The sequence below is a fragment of the Hemibagrus wyckioides genome, linkage group LG19 (genome assembly GCF_019097595.1).
Source record: "Hemibagrus wyckioides isolate EC202008001 linkage group LG19, SWU_Hwy_1.0, whole genome shotgun sequence".
Classification (NCBI taxonomy): domain Eukaryota; kingdom Metazoa; phylum Chordata; class Actinopteri; order Siluriformes; family Bagridae; genus Hemibagrus; species Hemibagrus wyckioides.
Window position 1 is genome coordinate 607,862 of NC_080728.1, and position 23,603 is coordinate 631,464.

The 23,603-nt window shown below is 39.1% G+C and overlaps 1 protein-coding gene across 15 annotated transcripts in view; it reads left to right on the forward strand.

Moving 5' to 3' along the window:
- Window positions 1–23,603, forward strand: part of cacna1c (calcium channel, voltage-dependent, L type, alpha 1C subunit) — a 181,172-nt gene that overhangs the window by 16,687 nt on the left and 140,882 nt on the right. For 4 of the 15 annotated variants that reach the window (XM_058417785.1, XM_058417801.1, XM_058417788.1 and 1 more), the window contains exon 1: window positions 7,202–7,975. The exons of 1 other annotated variant lie outside the window; for it this stretch is intronic. In XM_058417785.1, coding sequence (XP_058273768.1) covers window positions 7,939–7,975 — 37 coding nt within the window. In that variant the 5' untranslated portion in view covers window positions 7,202–7,938. Of the gene's footprint in view, window positions 1–7,200; window positions 7,976–8,137; window positions 8,380–8,497; window positions 8,516–9,120; window positions 9,140–23,603 lie in introns of those variants that run through there. 10 more of the 15 variants (XM_058417797.1, XM_058417799.1, XM_058417798.1 and 7 more) reach the window with 6 other exon arrangements.

Below are 23,603 nucleotides of genomic sequence, written 5' to 3' on the forward strand. Positions count from 1 at the left end.
AATAAGGAGCGAAGAGCAAAATTTTGAGCTGAACCCCAGATGGTGTGCTTGGGATCACTGTCCTGTTACATGACACAGTTTCAGTGAAGGCCTCACATTTGTCTTAAAGAATATTTTGGTATAGAGGAGTTTATAGTAGTCTCAATGAATGCAAGTTTTCCAAGTTCTGTGGCTTCAATATAAAGCCTAAATGATCACCCTTCCACCAATATGCTTTACAGGTGGTAGGCTGTGTTTTGGTTTGCATCAAACATGATGCTGTACATGACCAAATATCTTTACCTTGCACAGTCCAAAGGATACTTTTCCAGAACATTTTAGCCCCTGCCCTATAGGAAAGGAGCTTTTTCCTAATGACACTTCCATTAAAGCTATACATGTTCAGTCTTTTTCTGATTGTGCTGTCATGAACATAAAAATGTAATGTGCTAATAGATGCCTGTAGGACACAAGATATAGGGCTTGGGTTTATCTTTATATCTCTAAGCATTAAATGGTTTGACCTTAGACTGGATTTGCTGGTACACCATGTAAACAATCTTTCTCACTGTAGAATGTGGAATTTCAAATTGTTTGTACATGGGCTTATAACCTTTCAAAGATTGATGATCAGTAACAGTTGCTTCTCTGAGGTCATGGCTGATGTCCTTTCTTCGCATGATGACACAAACCTTAGTGCTCCATAACACAAATTGCCAAATGTTTTTCTTTTATAGAGGTACTCAAACCTCTTGATGATTAATTAATCATGGGAATTTTTTAATAACACCTGCTAATTACTCTTAATGGTTGTGGAAATAGGAACTTATTGTTTCCTAACTGGTTTCTGGGTGCCTACTCCTTGGAATCCTTGGTATAAAGTAGTTTGTGATATTACCCTGTTACGTCTCTAGTCTTGAATAATGAGAGAACACTCCTAGTTAAGCTGTAAATGAGTGAGAGCTTTCATTGGATTCGCTTTATTTTTTTAAGGGTTCAGAATATTATGGACATAAATGACCCCATTTCATGTCTCAAAATACACATTCCTAAAAATGTTTTGCTATGAGCTGAAAATCATTTCTGTAATATGAAGACTTGTGTTGTGTTTTAGTGATAATTCTAAAAAGCCTGATGAATCAGGACAAGCATGCAGTTTTTAATTCTTAAAAAAACAAACAACTCCTGTTTAATGTTTTTCACTGAAATGTTACATTTATATGAAAACAATGCAGTGAATGTTTCTTTTTAGTGTAGTGCATTGGTGTAGAATCTTCTACATAGATTTGCCTATAGCTATAATTATTTGAAGTGTGCATGTAAATGTGCATATGATGGTGTGAAGTGCCTTGTATGGCTACAAACTATACATACCTGACATTGCAGAAACAAGATGGATTTATGCTGGACATCAAAGACAACTATTATGTGAGCTAATACCCACACAATTGACCCAGCACAGCTTAAAGAAGGAGTAAGCCTTATGCTGTCACAGGGAGCACAAAAATCCTACTTTGGATTACAGGTCAGCTCCAGAATCATTACTAAATGTTGATAAGCAGTCTTACGGTGATGAGTGAGATTAATGCAAAGATGAAAAATAGGGGATATAATCTAATGACATTAGCTTGTATCTCTCTTGCTCCCACCACTGCTGTCAACTATACTCCTCAGGAATGTGAACAATTACACTTCCTCAATGATATTGTACCTTAATCTGACAAGCTCCTGGCCTTTGGTGTTTGCCTTTATCAGTTTGTTTTTTTTATGCCGATAGAGAGCTCTGTTTGAGATGCTCTGTTGTAGAGATGAGTGAACTGGTCCTGCATTTGTCTGTGGCCTTGCAGTGTCCAGTGAATATTGTTGATGACTGCTTCATGATAACATCACTGAGGAAGGTGAATTATTCGCTTATTAGGGGAGTGTAGATGATAGTAGTGGGAGAGAGAGAGAGAGAGAGAGAGAGAGAGAGAGAGAGAAGTATTAATAAGAATAGGAAAAGCAATAGGGAATGCTACTTAACATGATTTCCATCATGTTGATTACTTTTATCCACAATCATCTGAGAGGAAAGGATCCTTTAAAACCTATTATGTCTTTTTAACTCCATTGTCAAGACCATGTTACTGTGTGGAACTGAGACCTGGAAGACAACAAAGAACCTCTTTGGCAAAAATGCAGTCTTCATCAGTAGGTGCTTAAGACAGAGACTAAACATCAGGGCCCATATTCACAAAGCTTCTTAGAATTCTCTCAGAGAGCTCCTATATTAACCTAAAAAGTCCTAGCTGGGAGTCCTAGACTAAAAGTGATTTAGGAAACTTCTCAGAGCAACTCAGAGCTCAGCCCCAAATGAGGGTATAATAGTAATTAATAAATAAATAAATAAATAAATAAATAAATAAATAAATAAATAAATAAATAAATAAATAAAAATAAACCTTTGACTAACAGGGTAGGATGGTAAACTTATTGCAGCATTCCACTGTATTGCATAAATGTGTATAACATTCGAATACTGAACAAGCCAAATACGAGTCTTCCTGATCACACACACACACACACACACACGTCCTCTGATCCTCTCTCTGTGCTGCCGTGGTCTGTGGATTGAAGAACGTGCTGAAAGACGGGGGAAGAGCCTAAGTCTGCTGAAGTTTGCATATGTTTTCATATGCAATTTAAAGGGGACTGAGGCCATCACCAATTTGTGTACAGTTTACGGAGAATTGCGAATCACTATATGAGACTGTGAAAGCACTTCAATAGTTTGTGTGATCACTCTACTGGTGGAAGGTTGCACTGTTGCATTTTTCCAGTTGCCAAATACCTCAGTGTTGTAATCACTTTCATTTCTGGCATTATGGCATTACTACGTTGGGTGGGAGATGTGAAAGCATCTCTAATAAGTTCGACCACAAACATTATCCCATCGTGATCCAATCTGTAGCATTTAATTAACTCACGATCTTTCAGGGTTTGGAGAATAGTTCTTCTTTCCGCCATTTTGTCCTCTGCTATAGAAACTCTTAAGCCTCTTAAAAGTCCTCCTCTCTACTCTTAACATTGTTTACCTTAGGAGCTGTTTTTAGGGCTAAGATATTTCGTGAATCATTTTTATCTGTACTAAGATTTTGTCCTAAATTTGAAAATTAAGAAAATGTCATAATTCTAAGAATTTTCTTAGAATTTCGTCACTAGGAGCAACTTTTAGACTTAAGAAGCTTTGTGAATACGGGCCCAGATGACCAGAAAGGATCTATTGAAGCAGAGATAGTAGAATAGAGATGGATTGGTCACACTTCAAAGAGTCCAGCAAGCAGCATTACTAGACAATGTCAAAGATAGGCCAAAGAACACCTAGTCCCTTTGAGGACAAGTTCACATTCAAAGGTTGAATGGAGTGTGTACACCTGAAAATATTATGTACAGTATCTCACAAAAGTGAGTACACCCCTGACATTTTTGTAAATATTTTATTATATCTTTTCATGTGACAACACTGAAGAAATGCCCCTCTGCTCCAATGTACAGTAGTGAGTGTACAGCCTGTATAACAGTGTAAATTTACTGTCCCCTCAAAATAACTCAACACACAGCCATTAATGTCTAAACCGTTGGCAACAAAAGTGACTCCACCCCTAAGTGGAAATGTCCAAAAGTGGCCACCATTATTTTCCAGCACTGCCTTAACCCTCTTGGGTATGGAGTTCACCAGAGCTTCACAGGTTGCCACTGGAGTCCTCTTCCACTCCTCCATGATGACATCACAGAGCTGGTGGAGGTTAGAGACCTTGCGCTCCCCCACCTTCTATTTGAGGATGCCCCACAGATGCTCAATAGGGTTTAGGTCTGGAGACATGCTTGGCCAGTCCATCACCTTTACCCTCAGCTTCTTTAGCAAGGCAGTGGTGGTCTTGGAGGTGTGTTTGGGGTCGTTATCATGTTGGAATACTGCCCTGTGTCCCAGTCTCTGAAGGGCGGGGATCATGCTGTGCTTCAGTATGTCACAGTACATGTTAGCATTCATGGTTCCCTCAATGAACTGTAGCTCCCCAGTGCCGGCAGCACTCATGCAGGCCCAGACCATGACACTCCCGCCACCATGCTTGACTGTAGGCAAGACTTGTCTTTGTACTCCTCACCTGGTTGCCGCCACACACGCTTGACACCATCTGAACCAAATAAGTTTATCTTGGTCTCATTGGACCACAGGACATGGTTCCAGTAATCCATGTCCTTAGTCTGCTTGTCTTCAGCAAACTGTATGCGGGCTTTCTTGTGCATCATCTTTAGTAGAGGCTTCCTTCTGGGACGACAGCCATGCAGACCAATTTGATGCAGTGTGTGGCGTATGGTCTGAGCACTGACCGGCTGACCCCCCACCCCTTCAACCTCTGCAGCAACGCTGGCAGCACTCATACGTCTATTTCCCAAAGACGACCTCCGGATATGACACTGAGCACGTACACTCAACTTCTTTGGTGGACCATGGTGAGGCCTGTTCTGAGTAGAACCTGTCCTGTAAAACTGCTGTATGGTCTTGCCCACCGTGCTGCAGCTCAGTTTCAGGGTCTCGGCAATCTTCTTATAGCCTAGGCCATCTTTATGTAGAGCAACTATTCTTTTTTTCAGATCCTCAGAGAGTTCTTTGCCATGAGGTGCCATGTTGAACTTCCAGTGACCAGTATGAGAGAGTGTGAGAGCGATAACACCAAATTTAACACACCTGCTCCCCATTCACACCTGAGACCTTGTAACACTAACGAGTCACATGACACCAGGGAGGGTAAATGGCTAATTGGGCCCAATTTGGACATTTCCACTTAGGGGTGTAGTCACTTTTGTTGCCAACGGTTTAGACATTAATGTCTGTGTGTTGAGTTATTTTGAGGGGACAGTAAATTTACACTGTTATACAGGCTGGACACTCACTACTGTACATTGGAGCAGAGGGGCATTTCTTCAGTGTTGTCACATGAAAAGATATAATAAAATATTTACAAAAATGTGAGGGGTGTACTCACTTTTGTGAGATCCTGTGTGTCCACAAAGTTAGTGAAAAACCATAAAAGATGCTGGAAGATCACCAGTGGCCTATGTTTCCCAGACATAGGCCTAAAAAGGACTAAGTAAGTAAGATAAGAGAAAAAGCACAGTTATGGCAGACATTATGACCCAGAGAACAAATACTGAATGAACAAGTACAGCCACATATACACCCTGGAATCATAAATAAGCAAAAATGAAATGAAATGATTTTACTCATGGAAAAATAAGAAAAAAATCCAACAAAGAAAATTTTATTTTATTATTAGCCTAAAGACTTCATAAGGTAGTGTCGTAGTAGAGGTTTGTTGCTGGTCTAGAACATTGCATACAGCACATCAGAAGCATAGTTTGACGTGAAACATGATATTTCTTATTTCTATTACCCCCAGTGATTAGTTCTGTTTTTGCTGTTAGAATGAGATTTTCTATGCTTTTGGAAAGGACTCTCTATAGACATAAATGAATATTGCTTTGGGTGAATATTGCTTTGTTCTGTAAGGATGTAAAGTTCCTCAATAGAAACAGATATGAGACTTTGAGAGGATTGATCTAAAAGATTGGATTTTTCTTGAGCTGATGATATTGCTGGGGTTTGCACTGATCTTCTGATTTCAGCCAGCGAACTCTTTAACTCCTTCATTGTTGTTGTTGGCTTCTTGGTCACTTCTCTGCCAACTGCCCTTTTTCACCCAAGCACTAAGTTTGTCTGGAGTTGGATATAATGGATTCCACACGGCTCATGAGAAAGCTCACACTGCTGAAATCCTTCTCTCTCTTTTTTTTTTCCTAACAACTTCATTTCAAACTTTTACAGGCAGTTCCTCGGTATGTTCCTTAGTAGACAGCAGGATGATCTGATCTGCCATTTTAGCTGTGAGACCTTTCAAAGTGGTCTTCTTATTCCTGTACTCCATAGATTGATGGTAAGTGCCTGACTCCAGAGGTAGTTTTCCATGACTTGCAGTTGCCTGATTTAGCTGAGAAAAACTCTGATCATTTTTTTGCTACTAGTTTGTCTGATACACTGATTGTTTTGGTAGGGTTAAGCAATGTGGAGCAAATGGTCTATTGCCAAAACCTTTTTTTTTCATCACCACCAAACCCTCCCAACTAAGCCTATGGAGACATTTTTGAACAGCACAACATTTTTTACACTCATTAGTCTACAGTGATGAAGGTGGAGAAGAAAAAATGCCCTGTGTAAGCCAGTGTCCACTGTATCCTCAGATCCCTGTTTTAACTGATACTATTGGCACCTGAGCTGGTCTTCTGTTGTTGTAGTCCATCCTCCTCAAGGTTCAGCATGTTGTCCGTAATGAGGCGTTTTTCTGCCCACCCCAGTGGTAAACAGCCTTACTGTCAGCTCAATCCAGAATGTCAATTTCCACTGACCTCTCTCATCAACAAGGTGTTTCCAGCCACAGCACTGATCCACACCAGGTTCATGTGGAGTTTTTGTGCTTGTTCTCCACCTGTCCATGTTCCTCCTGGTTCTCAGGTTTCCAGCCAAATACATGTTAAATAACTGGCCAAGATGAATTGCTCCCTGGGTGTGAATGAGTGTCTGAGTGAGTGTGCATGGTGCTCTGTGCTGGACTGGCATCCAATTAATTGACCCTGTATCCACTGTGTGGATCTGACTAAGTGAGAGTGAGACATGGATAAACTGAGTAATATTTAAAGGCAGAAATTCATAACATGACTGAAGAATACGGTATATACAAAACGATGTTGTTTAAAAAGTGTTTAATTGTATTCATTGATGCATGTATGCATTCCTTTAATTATTTATTTTTTCCTTTTGGCAAATCCTCCCTTAGCCTATTAATATCCATTTTTCCACTTTCCCATGACCAGGCCAGGCCCCCTGCTGTATAAGCAACCGCTCTGTTTGCTTATGCATAGGGCAGGCCTTGGTATAGTCAGTGATTCTGGCATTGACAGCTGAACATAAACAAAGTGAACATAAAGAAATTATATAAAAAAGTTTGTCATTTAAAAATAATACATGTGAGAAAAATAGTAGTCTATAATAATAATAATAATAATAATAATAATAATAATAATAATACTCTCTGTAGTGGAGTTGTTTTTTTCCCTTTCCCACCCCCGAGCTGGCATGTCTGGAAAATCGTCGACTATTTATTGTGTTCTGTAGCAAAGGAACATCTGGAAGCAGTCAGAGAAGTCTGCATAGGAGGAGTGGGAGAGAAGGAGGGAGCTCGGTCTCTTCGGCTCGCTCCCCAGACAAGCATCACTGCACTGAGGCAGGCGAGAGCGTTCGGCGAAAGGGCCATCGGCGACTGCAGTCGTCTCTTTCTCACTCGCTTCCTCGGAACAGAGCAAGGACGAACCTCAGAGTCCTGATTTTTATTACAGCGCGCGCGCGCACACTGTCTACGCCTGTTATCGGATCAACACAGATGGGAATCGATCGCAGCGGTGTACGTTTAACCCCGTTAACGGTGTAATCTTCGGCCTGGAATGCATACTCTTTTTTAACCTACTTTGGCGTTTGCCCTTTTTTAAGCTGCGTCCAGTTTTAAAGACATTAGACAGAGACAAAAGGATATTTCGATTATCATCGGCCCAAGTGGGGCTCGTGCCGTGGTTCTTCTTAGCTAGGGCCCGGATGTTCTAAGGATGCACTGGTTCGTTTTCCTAGACGGCTCCAGCGAATATTTATTCCCTGTTTTTAACTCTATAATGGGAATAAGGTAATATTCACTCAACCCACAAAAGGGGCAACTTGAGTGTCTTCGTCCTCCTTTCTTCATATTTTTTAATTCTCTTTCCGATTTTGGGATGATTTTCTACCGCCCCCTTTTTTATTTTACAGCCTTTTTTGCTTTTTTCACCTTACCGACAGAAAAGCTGAGCTGCGTCTATGTTCAGTGAGAGCAAAACATGTATATACCGGAGGAAACCCTTGAAAACCATCAAGGTAACGTTTCAGTTAATATTTTTTTTTCTAACTGCGAGCTGTGTGTGTGTGTGTGTGTGCGCGTGCGTGCGCGCGCGCCATATGGATGGCTTGTTAGGGAGGAGACATGATTCTTATGACCGTCTTAGCTCTATATCTCCATATTAGGGTCTCATATGCGTCGCGTGCCGACAAGCGCGAGCACTTTCTCATAAGCTGCGGCAGAAGGATCCACAAAAATGGGAGACCGTGAGCGACATCATATAACTAGCACAATTTAGGTCAAGCTATAGTCGGAACTAATTGACTTGTTGATTTTATTTCGGTATGATGACCACAGCGACCACACACGCGACAAGTGCATACAAAATCCGGTTACCGTGAGAACCCAGAGTGATGAAATTCAGTGTGGACCTGTGATTGAGGTCAGTGCTGCTACTACCGACATGAGCCAGCACCGACAAATGGTGCAGATAGAAAAGCTTAAATGCAAAAGGAATCTACGATCTGATGGGTTTGATCTGATGGGTTTGATCTGATGGGCTTGATCTGATGGATTTGGTGAGAAAACACCATAAATTAAACTTTTTTCCCCTTTTGTGGTTCACAACAGGTCTCTAGCCAATATGCATATTTACAGGTGTTTTTTATTTATTTATTTATTTATTTATCTATTGAATTTTATTTTTTTAAGTATTCTCTGTATTTCCTATAATAGGATTGCGGTAATGATTGCCTTTCCCCCCCTTATTCTTTATGCAGATTATTATTTTTTTTTTCTTGTAATTAGCAAAATTATCTGGCAATAGAACTTGTCTAGTATTATACAATTCAATAATCTTATGAAATTCTATATAAATGTGTCTATTTTTGAGATATTTTTACTTACTAAATTTTATGCAGTGTTCTTTGAAAAAAAATACATAAACTGTCGTTAACAAATTGAAATTATGTAGAAAAATAAAACACTTTGCGACCCCTTTAGTGTCCACAGTAAACAGTGCAAAATAAAAAACAAGGTTTTCATTTGACTCACCCTTATATTTCATAAACATGTTTATAAAATATTTATTTTACATTTTTATAGATTACTTTGCAGTTACAAGCAGCAGGGACATGAATCATAAGCCGTTGCCAAGCCTTTGCTAACACAGTACTATGATTTCATCACTTCACAACTTATGTGTAAGTGAACATTTTGTATCCTTCATTTATCAGAGCCAACTAAACTGACCATTAGTGATGGATGACGGCTGGGGTTTGAAAAAAAGTGTTGATGCTAGTGCACATTGTTGTGTGCTACTGGAGGGACAGATGTACACAGCTAGAATATGAAGCACAAGGGGGATTCTCCTGACTAGATACAGTGAACTGTGAGAAGCTTTCAGTGGGTTATGAGTCTTTAAATTAAGCTTTAAAAATGGAACAAAATCATTAACCTCTTCCCCATATGTTCTGTAAAATCCTGGTGGAGGTATAATATGTTAACATGCTCCTTTTTTATCACTGTGGGACTTTCAGATAACCTGAATGGAAATAGATGAATGCCTTATTTTTAGAGCTGAGTACATGAGTATTTATGGACATTTTAATAACTGCCAGTACTGGGCATTGCAACTCATTTGAAAGATAGTGTTATGGAAATACAGTTGGCTAGGATTTTTATTTCTTGCTGGAGAGGTGTTAGAGATTGTGAAACAGGTGGACTTTGTACACTTCATTAAGATGTATCTATATGTAATGTATCTATATATGTTCAAAATTAGACTATATATAGAATTATTTGAGATTTACTGTATAAATGCCTTTGGGATTCTATGAGCCATGAGGTGTAGTAAACGTCAGCAACATATTGTTCCTAAGTGTACTGTTTTAATTAGACTTAGTGTTTTGTTCTGCATGGTTAACACTGTAACTGATACAGTAACAAATCCCAGTCTGCAATACAGTGCCCTTGCCCCTGGCCTTAGGAACAATCATCTTCAGTTACTGCTAGAATTACATTCCAACTGTTCAGACACATGGTTCCTGGGGGTAGATAGAGAAAAGGTGGCTCAGAGGGGAGACAGTCACATTATGTCTCATTAGATTGTTTTAAGGCTACACAAGACAAAGGCAGAGCATATGCTACAGCATACAAAAACAATCTGTGCAATTATGTGCTTCCAGGGTTGTGGTAACTGTTTGGACCAGAACCGCATATGCACGTGATGGTCAGGTGTCCACATACTTTTGGCCATACAGTCTATGCAAGACTTGGGTGGGTCATGTACTTTACTGCGTAGATTATGGAGAATACACACTTTCATGAATAGATACCTACAGTGTTAACATCTTAAAAGAGGGCACGAGAAAGATTATAAAATGAAAATGAACTGAATTTGCCCTGTATTGGGGCACCCTTCACTGAGCATCCTTCAGTCATGTGGTGAGACATGATGGCTTTTGCTCATGTCTAAATAAAGCCTACGCAGCTGCACTTTGACACAGACAGACTTTGCTGATGGGAAAATATTGCTTTAAAGATCATGTAATATAATCTTTGCATTTATTTTCTATTGATTTCAGGAAACATGCACATAAAATACACGTGGCTTTTTGCATAGTTGATGAACAATTTTTAAGTCAACTTATAGATATTAAAGCCAGTTTTTATGAAACTACAAACATTTCATCACAAAAGACCTCTCTGCATTCAGCTGTGTTCATATATTCATCAATTTTGTCCATTCTCCCTTTCCTTGCTGCTGACCAGCACCCCTACAGCATGATGCTGCCACCACCATCCACCTTCACAGTCGGGTCGGTATTAGCCAGTTGATGAACAGTGTATGGGTTTTGCCTTGACATATCACTTGAGGCTTAGTTAATTTTTGTCTTATCAGACAGTTATTTTCTTCTTATTCTCTCAGAGTACCTTAAATGCCTGCCACATGCCTTTTCCCATGCAGAGGCTTCTGTCTTGCCACTCTATCATAAAGGGGTAATTGATAGTATTTCTTCTGGCAGGTTCTCCAGTCTCTAAACACTGATACAATGCATGTTGGATTGGCTACTAAAATTGGCCAGATGGCCAGCACCAGGAAGTGCTTCTGAATTTCTTCCATTTCACAGTGACGGAGCCCACTGTACTCTGGGTAACATGTAAAGAAATAGAGATGTATCTCAGATAAATGTCTTAACAAAATTTGATTGTAGAGGCCTACAGACAGTTGCCTGAAATTCATGGATTTGTTTTTTGGACATGCACTGTTAACCTGTGAGCAAAAAGTAAAGCCTGAATTCTTTCTGAACCCACTGTATAACAAATAAAATATTAAAAATATATATTTTTAATAAGAAATCATATTGAAATGCAGTAATGTACATAAAAAAACATAATACCCATGGAAGGAGGTTGAAAGTAATTTGTGGCAAAAACCAATACTGCAAATGTATGAAGCTGACTCAAATTACATCCCACTCAAACCCCTAGTGGTGCTGAGTGTACAAGATACTGCCCCAAATCATGAACTTAACACTATTCACTCACACTACTCACAATATTACTCGGTAACAATTCTTAATGGCATGGATTCAGCAAGACATTATTCTGTGTATCTCATATTCTACTAAATCCCAAAGATGCTGTATTAGATTTAGATCTGGTGCCTGGAGTAGACGTAACTCATTGTCGTGTGTGTGGACAGGTTGGAGATGGCTTGTGCTGTGTGACATTGTGGATTATCATGCTGGAACTAGTGTTTATAAGATGGTAGAAAGGCATGGGGTAAGTAATAATACTCAGGTCGGGTGCGGCATTCAAACAATGCTGGACTCTTATTAATGTATGCCATTACACCACCAGCAGTCTGAGCTCATGACACAAGGCAGGCTGGGTCATGATTCATGCTGTTGAAGCCACATTCCTACCCTAACATTTGAGATTCATTAGATCAGTTGATAACATTTTTAACCTTTAACTGTCCATTGTTGGTGAGCTTGTGCCCACGGAAGCCTCAGATTCTTTAGCATCCCATGTGTCTCAAGGTTTGAGGTGTGTTCTGAGACGCTTTTCTGCTCAAACAGAGATCATGTTTGCTACATGCAATAAGTGTGTGTAATGCTACTGCCACATGATTGGCTTATATTTGCACGAAGGAGTATGTGTACAGCTGTAAAGGTCTATGGCATATTCATTTCAAAGATAGCAGTGTTTCTCACACAATCCTCCCATGACATATAACCCAAAGTGAACAAACAAGCCACCATAAAATTAGACAGAACGTAAAAAAATAATAATTAAAAAAAAACATGGAAATGTTTGGACACCATTACTCAAACAAGTCTAATGCAAAACATAATGGTTTGTCCTTAAGTGTTCTTGGTGTCAGTTGGTCCAAAGGGAATTGAGTCCACTGCAAATTCAGACAACCATCAAGGGTATTATACAGTGCTGCTTGAAAGTTTGTGAACCCCCTGAACTGTTCAGACTTTTCTGTTGTTTTAAAAAAAATTCTTATTTTATCATCACCTGCTTTTTATAAATTAAATGTCAGATGTATGTTGATCAATTGTATATGTTTGTTTAGAGGGAATTGGTCAGAAGACGTTTAGTTGAAGTAATGCCTGCAAAAGGAGGTGCCACAAGCTACTAAATAAAAGGCTTCACGTACTTTTGCACAAATTCAATATTTCATGTAGTTTTTTGGCTACTCACAAAATTCCCTCTAAACAAACATATACAATTGATCAACATACATCTGACATTTAATTTATAAAATGCAGGTGATGATAAAATGAGAGAATTTTTTAAAACAACAGAATAGTCTGAACAGCTCAGGGGTTCACAAACTTTCAAGCTTTCAAACTTTTTAATGTGTTGAGTTGTAAATGTGGACTTGTGTGGATTGTTGGGCATTGGTAATGGAACATCTCTATGCATGTGAGCATTATTTCATGACTATAAGCCTCGTTTGGTGTGTGGTTACATACCAGTTTCTGGTATTTCTTTTTCTATGTCCCTTTCTTTCTGCTTCTTATTTTTTTGTAAGACATTAACCTGGCCTGTGTATTCTCTTATTCCTGTATTTCTGGTAAGGACTGCGATCAGTAGAGATAACTGGCTTGGGTCTGGTACCTTTATAAGATGGAGCCCTATGTTTCGGTAGTGTTGAGATTGGAACTGAACACTAAACAAAACACTGAATGCTCACAAATCACTGATCTACTGTTATCAAACCCATCGTCAACTGCAGATTTTCAGATATCTTGTAGAGCTGCCTTGGCACTGTTGGCAAATTGTGTCCTGGAGGAGAGCTCACACCCTGATTTGGCATGAGACCACTTTGCTGTTCTGGGTTGGTTTGACATCACTACTGTGGTCTGTTTCCTGTGGATTTAGTCTATCCACTGTTGCTGTTTCTGAAAGCCAGGAATGGTGTAATAGCAGACAAGGTACCCTGCTGGTTCTAATGTTAAAATCATTTTTTGGACAGGTGGAGGCTAGTGCTTCCTGGGTCTGTGTGGCAAAGACCTCTCCAGTGGCAGAATGTTTTCACCAGGTTCAGAAAACAGTGTTTTAGTCTGTCTCCTTGTCTTCTCATGTACTTTAACAACCTATTTCAATATATGGCCACTGTTAAAGATACATTATTCTTATGCATGAGGACATGAATATATTTAGAGCTTCTCCTGACCAGGAGTCAAAGTGAGTAGAATGATCTGGAAATGTGTTCCAGCTCTCTCTGTAACTTTTTGAGGGTAAAAATATGAGCTTTCTGCTTGTGCCTGCAGCATGACGGACAGCTGGCACCAAACTTATAGTCACTCCGTCTCAGAAACAGTAAGATTTCACAATCAGATTTCACAGGAAGAAAGTAGAACCAGTTGTGTTTCATACTAAACAGGTGTTGTCTGGCTTGAAATGTGTGAACACTGGCTTTGATTAAGATATTTGGATGATGTATTTTCTTTTCTATGAAGCATCTATATAAATTCATTCTGATTGTGAATTGTTTTGTGTGTCTGTAATTTGCATTTTACATGCATGTTATATAACCCAGTTCAGGATTTGCACATGCAGAAAGTGGGGTTCATCAACAGTAGCAGCACATGAGTCCAGTAATGATTAAAAACAACCTAAATCTTCCAAAGTTACCAGTATTAAAATTTGTTATATAGGAATTGTACAAGAAAGTAAAACTTTTTTTTCTTTGTGCACCTTCACTGACTGTAAAAACAAAAATCAAATACTGAGCCAGTGGTCAGTTACTATGGTCAGTTAGCGCCCCTAATCTTATCATCATCCTTAGAATGTTAATTTAATGCCAATGGAACCTCAGTTACTTTAAAAGGATTCAAATCTGTAACATGAGTTCCTCACTGGACCACTTAAAGGAGTGAATCATGAATCAAAACATTATGGTTAAGCTTACAAGATATCTTACTGACAATAAAGTGAAAATAGTCCGACACTAAGGTTTCCTTGTCTTATTATCCTTATAATTAATACATTCATTAAAATATTACCCATCCCTATAACCCACAACTTATCAGATATTAATTTAATATCTGCTCTCATTGGTTTACTCTATACATATAATGTCATTGCTAGCTTTGGGAACAAAATGGCTGAAAACGCTGTATGACCTATCAGTTCTAGCACAGATTACTCCCTTCTGTTCTGTGTTTCATTAATCAGTAGTTTCTGTGTGTTTGTTTCAAGCTTTTGTCATGGTTCACCTGCTTGTATGTTTCATGTTGTTCTTCTTTCTGTTTGTGAATGATCCTGGTTTCCATGTTGTTTGACCTGTTTGTTTTAGTTAGTAAAATCTCACACTTGCATTCACCACCCAATCCCTGACATGCAGATTTCCTGTAATTTTGTCAGGAATTATTGACGCAAAATCATTCGATAAGAGAGCAGCAGCAGTAGCCTGATGCTGACAGGGTGGCCTTGCTAACCAACTCCATGCCTGAGGTGAACTTCCATACCAATGCAGCCTCCTTTTCCAAGCCTGAGACTGACAAGGACATGCCATACACTAGCCCGAGGCTGACAAAGTCTCTCATGAAGAGTTTTCTCCACCACCTGACTCCATTGACATCATCGCTCCACTACCTGACTCTGTCGAGGCTATAATGTCTCTGCCTTCCCATGCTGGTGTAAAAATCATTGCTTCTCAGCGCCACTTTGCTGAAGCAATGCCCATCCGGGACCCAGGGCAAATTTCAGATGTTCTGACTGGAGGTCCAGGACCCCCTTGTGACTGTATGTCTGTATGTTGTAAAAAAAAAAAAAAAGGAGCCATGCTCTTAGGGGGTTAGTTCTGTCATGTGATTAATGATTTTATCACAAAATGGCAGACAAGAACTATATTACCAAGCCCTAGCAGATCACATGACCTAGTCACAGATTACTCACACCTGCTTTGTGTCTCACTAATTAGCAACTGTATTTAACTTCCAGTTACGTTGCGTTTCATTGTCAAACTTTTGTCACTTTTCACATGCTTTGTCTAATTTTTCTATGTTGTTCTTGTTCACGCTATTGTTTGATTGTCAGTGATTCTGGTTTCCACTTTGTACTGTTTGTGTTTTCTTTAGTAAAATTGTGCATGTGCCTACACCTCTCACTGCTTTAGGTATACATGAATTGTATAAATTTCTGATGGATTATAAAGCTAAAAATCACTTCCATCTTAATGGTGCTAAATTGGTCATCTCACCAAACTTGTAATTATATATGCAATAGTCTAACCTTTAATTCATGTTAAGATTTGTTTATCAGATCACGTGTAGCTGTAACTAGTTTGTAGGACTGGTAATCAGTTTGGATAGCTGGATGATACTTTGCATTTGAAAACACAACAAACCTCCTAATTCTTATCATCAGTTAAATATAGTTTGATAATAGAGCTGAAATCCCAATTGTTTTACTTTTTTTATTGAAGATTAGAAAAGGAAGGGAAAATTTTAAAATTATAATCCAAAATCTACGTTCTCAGAAGGATTCCGATGTAGTATATGCATTAGCCTGTTCTCACGCAAGTCACTTTATACAATATTTATTTAACTTATTCTAGCTCTTTTCTAAAATTGTGTACATTTGTACTGACACTTCAAACCTGTGTATATGTTTGCACCTGACACCAAGACAAATTCCTAGTACTGTAAAGTGCTCTTTGCTGACCCTTTGCTGTACCTGGCAATAAAACATTTTCTGATTTCTGAAGACACTAGCACTGATTACTGAAATCTGTGGCAAAAAATATTTAATGATAATAATGCACCAAATAATACTTGACAAGCGTTACCCACAAGCGTTACCCACACACCTGTGTAGGTTGGGTTTCCCTTTATTTAATCATTCACATAATTTTATTCATTAGGCTACAATCCTTTTACTGTTTTACTATTCAGATTATAATCACTTAGTGTATAACCACTCACTTTAGAAATCACCTGCTCTATAACTAATCACTGTATAAAGACCCTGTCTGTCATCACACACATACACAGGTCTGGATAAGACATGCCTCTGAACTGACCACTTTGACATGGATATACTCATGAACTGTGAACTGCAGGTGGATCAGAGTAAAAGGCAGTTATGTCGTGCTATTACACCTGTACATTAAAGCTGTATATACTGTATGTATGTGTATACTGTAATGCTATAGCATACAAAGACACTTTGGTCGAGGTTCTTGTCTGTATTTCTTTGGGAATTCTACTCTAGCTGTCTGATGAGTGATTTATATCTTGTAGTATGTAGTAAACTATAAATAGCATATTATAGCCTCTATATTTCTGCTCTCACAGTCTTCCTTGAATGGTGGATTGAATACCTTCAGCCCTGTGGAGGTTGTTGGTGATGTCATTGACAGCTGCTGCTTTCCTTGGCTGACTCTGTTCAGAGTCTGGATGTTAGTACAACAGTGGTTTCTTCCTTTTTCAAGATGTTTCAAATTGTTGTATTGTCATTGCCCAGTTCTCTAATCAGCCAGTCATATGGCAGAAAATCTGATCTCTGTGATTTCAACAGTGGCATGGTTGTTGTTGCCAGATGCACTAGCTTGAGTATTTCAGAAACTCCTACCATTTTACACACAAAATATTCTTTAGAGTTTACACAGAATGATAACAACGAAAAACAAGACATGACAGTTCTGTGGAAGCACTCTGACGATAAGGGGGTCAGCGATGGTTAACAACAACTATGCTTTGGTTAGTCACAAAAATCACACTGTTCTACATTCTGATGTTTGATGTGAACATAAACCGAAGCTCTTGACCCATTTCTGCACTGTGTTGCTGCCACATGATGGTAGGTATACAGGTATTCCTATTAAAGTGGACATTGAGTTTAGATATTTTGATAAATATTTCATTTCTGAATTGTTGTTGAAAGGTTGCAAAGGCCTCATGCTGCAAGCAAAACCAGTGCATGCTTGTAATGAGAGAAAATAACACCTGCTCTAGAAGACATTATTAGACATGAGCAATATCCAACATGCATCCCAACCTGCATGCACTGGATTAGTAAATGTGGTTCACATACAGGATCTATACAGCATAATCTATATAATTTATACTGAAGTATGCACTAATTAAGTTCACTATTATACTGTATTTTGTGGCAGTTCAAACTTTGATAAAGGTTGGATTTTGAATTTTGCTAAATCCTCCTACTCAGCAGTAGGCTGAAGTCTGAAGTATTACCAGTGTACTTCTTAGATTATGGGCATACAGTTAAAATAAAGCATGAATGTGGGCCGCTGTTGTTTGGTGAAAAATGAATAAATATGTGTTCGGGCAGCCTTTACAGATAGAGTGACCAGTTGCCAACTGCTAGATTACCTAAAGAACATATAAGATTAAGAATATATAATACACATTTGATTAAATCAACAGTCGAAATACCCTTAAAGTCACAAAACTTAGCCAGCTGCTTCAGAATCTTGTCCTGAGAACGAAGGAAATTATTTATGAGTTAAAGCTATTTAAGTCAAGAGAGCGCTGCTCAGATAGGTTCAACTCTTCCCCTAAATATAGCCACAAACAGCAATTATCAGGGTCAGAGCACATTTCGCAAGTAGCGTCCCAAACGGCAACTCCTGTGAGGGTACATACAGTACTGTAGAATACCAGAGGGTAAGTAGAACAACAGGCCATTTATGTTTTGTGACAATTAACCAATTCTAACCCATCAAAAGCCTGATGAGAAAGCTGCGGCCAGCCACGTCAATCAGGCTCACTGCCTTTGTTTGAGCAGCAGGGAGTATCGCTTACAGACCGTTTCATGTCTGTATGCATCACTTACTGAATTGATCTTTGTTAACCATCAGCTTTTAGCAGTGAAGTACAATAATAAATGTAGCCATGTGTTTAGGGTCTGTGGAAGTAGCAGTAGTGGCTACTTCCTGACCAGAACAGATTAACATATATTCGATACTAAACTATACTACTGATTGACTGATGGCATCCAGGCATCCAACTCTTTCACATAATTAAGCTATAATTGACATAAACACACCCCAAACGTTGTAGGCTTCAGAAACTCTGTCTCTCACACACATTCTCACACACTACAGATTCTAAAGGAGTCTTGCTTGTGCACTGCTTCATACACACATACACACACAATTGCATTGAATGCCATCCATAAATACCAAACAAATGTTTCCCAACAGGAATATTCATCATATCTGTGATTATACATTTTTATTTTATTAAACGTCATAAAAAGGTGTCAGTTTATGTTGAGCATTTTCCATTCAAGTTCCTGAGTATGAGCTGGAAGCAATAACGTAATAAAAACAAGTACATTAGTTTAAACCTATCGCTCATGTCCTGTCTGAGCCATGTAATTGTACAAAAATACAGCATATCTTCAAGCTGATCAGATTAGAGAATTCAATGGCACTGCAGTATAAATCATTCATACCAGTGGATAATGTCTGCATTCAGTAACATTCACCAGCCACTGAATATCAGGCAAACAGGAGTGAGTGAATTAAATGTAGAACTCCTCTTCTTATTGTCTTTTTGTTAAAAGCACTTGGATGACTATAATGGGATTAAAAAATAGCTAAAAACAAAAGCTGTGAACACACATTGACCAGACTCACATACTCCACTCTATTATGGTAAAGTGGCCATTAAATCTCACAGGATCTCAAGAGATACTCAGAAACATAAAAAACACTCTTTAAATTCACTCTTTCTGAAGTTATAGCATTTACATTTACAAGCTACTGTCTACAAGCTAAGTCCAGTCAAGCTGTATTTTGGTATGCTGCATCTATGTGCGGATTTTTGTTAATGATAATAAAAAAGGCCACCATCAGCCAGGTTCATTTGACAGAGTCACCAATGAGCTACCATATCAAAACTTGAATAGATAGGTTTGGCTGGAGACCCACTAGAGTCTGATGCGCTTTCAGTTGAATTGGCCTCTGGGATGGTGCTGATATCTCTTGGTAAATAAGGTATTCATATTTATGCTGATTATTTACCATTGCTTTGTGGACTATATACATTCATGGCCATATATATATATATATATACACTATATTGCCAAAAGCCACTATATCACCCATCCAAATAATCAGAATCAGGTGTTCCAATCACTTCCATGGCCACAGGTGTATAAAATCAAGCACCTAGGCATGCAGACTGTTTTTACAAACATTTGTGAAAGAATGGGTCGCTCTCAGGAGCTCAGTGAATTCCAGCGTGGAACTGTGATAGGATGCCACCTGTGCAACAAATCCAGTCGTGAAATTTCCTTGCTCCAAAATATTCCACAGTCAACTGTCAGCTGTATTATAAGAACGTGGAAGTGTTTGGGAACGACAGCAACTCAGCCACGAAGTGGTAGGCCACGTAAACTGACGGAGCGGGGTCAGCGGATGCTGAGGCGCATGGTGCGAAGAGGTCGCCAACTTTCTGCAGAGTCAATCGCTACAGACCTCCAAACTTCATGTGGCCTTCAGATTAGCTCAAGAACAGTGCGCAGAGAGCTTCATGGAATGGGTTTCCATGGCCGAGCAGCTGCATCCAAGCCATACATCACCAAGTGCAATGCAAAGCGTCGGATGCAGTGGTGTAAAGCACGCCGCCACTGGACTCTAGAGCAGTGGAGACGCGTTCTCTGGAGTGACGAATCGCGCTTCTCCATCTGGCAATCTGATGGACGAGTCTGGGTTTGGCGGTTGCCAGGAGAACGGTACTTGTCTGACTGCATTGTGCCAAGTGTAAAGTTTGGTGGAGGGGGGATTATGGTGTGGGGTTGTTTTTCAGGAGCTGGGCTTGGCCCCTTAGTTCCAGTGCAAGGAACTCTGAATGCTTCAGCATACCAAGACATTTTGGACAATTCCATGCTCCCAACTTTGTGGGAACAGTTTGGAGCTGGCCCCTTCCTCTTCCAACATGACTGTGCACCAGTGACCAAAGCAAGGTCCATAAAGACATGGATGACAGAGTCTGGTGTGGATGAACTTGACTGGCCTGCACAGAGTCCTGACCTCAACCCGATAGAACATCTTTGGGATGAATTAGAGCGGAGACTGAGAGCCAGGCCTTCTCGTCCAACATCAGTGTGTGACCTCACAAATGCGCTTCTGGAAGAATGGTCAAAAATTCCCATAAACACACTCCTAAACCTTGTGGACAGCCTTCCCAGAAGAGTTGAAGCTGTTATAGCTGCAAAGGGTGGACCGACGTCATATTGAACCCTATGGATTAGGAATGGGATGTCACTTAAGTTCATATGCGAGTCAAGGCAGGTGAGCGAATACTTTTGGCAATATAGTGTATATATATATATATATAGTCCCAGGAATCAAGGAATTGGTTTCTCAGAGGAGTCTGTAGCCCTTATTAGCGAGTGGAATACAGTTCTAATAACTGTTCTTAGGGATCTGTAACTCTTGTAAATTTGGGTGTGTAATGAAAAATATTGTGATGTCATGCTATAAAAACTGACTATATTAACATTTGAGCTAATTTGCATAGTATGCAAAATCTACTTTTGCTAATTATTCCAAAGATGATAGTCCACCTTTACTAAACTGGTGTCAAAATAGTCATGTGAGGTTGAAATAAAACATTTAGCTCAAGCATGTTGTATGGCTACCACACACCAATCAAACCAGGTAGGGTGGAGCTGGAGTTACTAAAACAATGGTAATTTATGACTGCTTGGATGGATTTGCTAGAAATTTCTGAGAAAGTTGTGAGGATATCTGAAATTCTTGTGTGGTTACCAATTGGGGGTGGAGTTATGGTTGAGTAAAAGATGAATTATGAAATTTATAGATTTTTTAGCTTTCATTTACTGATATTTACCTCAAGCTTGCGATGAGCAACAAGGCTTCTGTTGGACTTAATTAAACAATTAATAGCTCTGAATGTCTCTTTTGTTGTGAAGACTGTTTTTGTTGTTAAAAAGGATAAACCAACATGAAGATCAGAGAGCTGTCTGTGAGATCTATTTTAAAGATGAGGAAAAAGAGAGATGATGCATTTCATTGGCTTGTACATGTACTTTGCACAATGACAGTAAAGTTGAATCTAATCTAATCTAAAAAATCAGAGCCTACTCACAAACATTGAGCAGAGCAAATACAAGAATCACTGCAAAAACAGAAATCACTGCTATGAACAGGAAAATAACAGCAGCTTACAGAAACATGGTGGGAAAAACCTAAAGCAACAGTCAGTGACATCACCAACAGATGATATAAAATTTGTACCCATATAAGGAGATTTCATGCCCACTAATTTTCACCATGCTGGTGTTTCTTGTTTTTAAGTACATAATAATGTGAAGCCTACTTTTGTCAAACTACTCAGCACAGTATGAAACTCAAAACTGATTAAATATATGTAGATCTTTGTAAACAATATGACCTCCACACATCAGCCAGGTAGGAGGCGGAATCCAGTTTACTCAAACAGCATATTTTCCCTGATTCTTTCCCTGAAAGCACTTCATCCACACCCATCCAACCCAATTTACATTCGTTTGCATAAAATATGGTAAAAGTAATTAGTAATTAAAATATTAGGATTTTTTCCCTATATCTTCATAAAATTGGTGTCTAAAACCTGAGCAAATTTATCTGAAACATACTGAGATTTCTAACAAGATGGACATGATATGTCTAACTGGTGTGGCACTTGGTTTACTCAGACAGCAGAAACTCTGGACTGATTGCATGAATTTACATGAAATTTGCATGAAGTGTGCCCTAAGGCCTGGTCACACTACAAGACTTTAACCGTCGGCAGATCGCTTTGCTGTTCAGCCTACATGACTTCACTGTATGTCTTTTTGTCCTTGTGGTGTTCACACTACGTGACGCTTCGTAAATGATCCACAAGAGGGGGTCGCACCACACCATCTGACAACAACTCTTGTCACTCAACGCCTCAACGCCGTCCCCAAACCACGTTTTGTCGCGAAAACACATGTGACAGGTGGATCCGGAAATGACGTGAGACTTTCGGTAGAGGTTTGCTTTGAAAATGGATGTCGGCAGAAGTCTCGCTCTAAATAAATGTTAATTTATTAAAATAAATGTGTCCACACTATTTTTGAAGCCATGTTGCTGCCACTGCTTTTCTTCCGGTGACCTCAACCTGTTGACTTGCTCTCTTGCGTCTTTGAGTAGTTCACACATAAAGATTGCCTAGCGCTGATCACCCGCTGATTTTCCCATGATCACAGAGCGATCTGTCGGCGAGCTCGTTAATTTAAAAATTGGGCTTAAATCGCGCTTAATATCCTGTAGTGTGAACAAGGCTTTAGTGTGGTGCACACGAATCTTGAAAGGTTTATTCATGCCAAAATCCTGAGGTCATTTTCTTGGATTGGTCATTGTGACCCACAGGGGGGTTTGGTTAACAAGGGCATCATAAATCTGATCAAGCTGAAGCTACCACTGTTACAACGGTAACTACCACCTGCAGTACTAAAGCATTCTACTCTCTCTTAGCAATGCCTTAGCAACTCCTGCCTTTATATGTGTTTTAACAAATTTGGCACAATGATAGAAGAGACACAGACACAAAAAAATTTGGATTTTAACTTTTAAACTCTCAACATCAAATCATTATTTGTTCTTCTGTTGATTTCCTGGAAGCTGGTGACCAATATAATTAATTTCTGTTTTGCCAAACAGGAATTCAACAATTCTTATACAAACCTTTTTTTTTCTTTTTCTAGAAACTTCTAGTTGTACATTTGAACCATTGCATTGCCACACTATGATAAACACATTTTTTTAATTTTTAATTTTTAACAGGGCTGTAATAGTCATAAATTTCATCATAAAGTTGCCAAAGACAGGATGTGAGGCCACACCTCAGTGGAACATTAGCATACTCATGCCACCCTAAATATGGTTAGCAATATGAACTGATGTTAACAAACAAATCTGAGTTCATTTGCAACTTGGAAAGGCTACTGAAAACTGAAAGTGAGGCAATATCTCAGCAATGGTCTGATGTATTACTGTCCATTTGATCTTTGGAAAATCTGCTCATTGGCTTCCTCTTTTGTTAATAGGTGGGTCCAGAAGGTGTTCTAAGGTGGCTCCTTATTCGCTGTTTGAAGCTATATTTATTTTGATACTTCTACATGTGCTATAGTTTATGC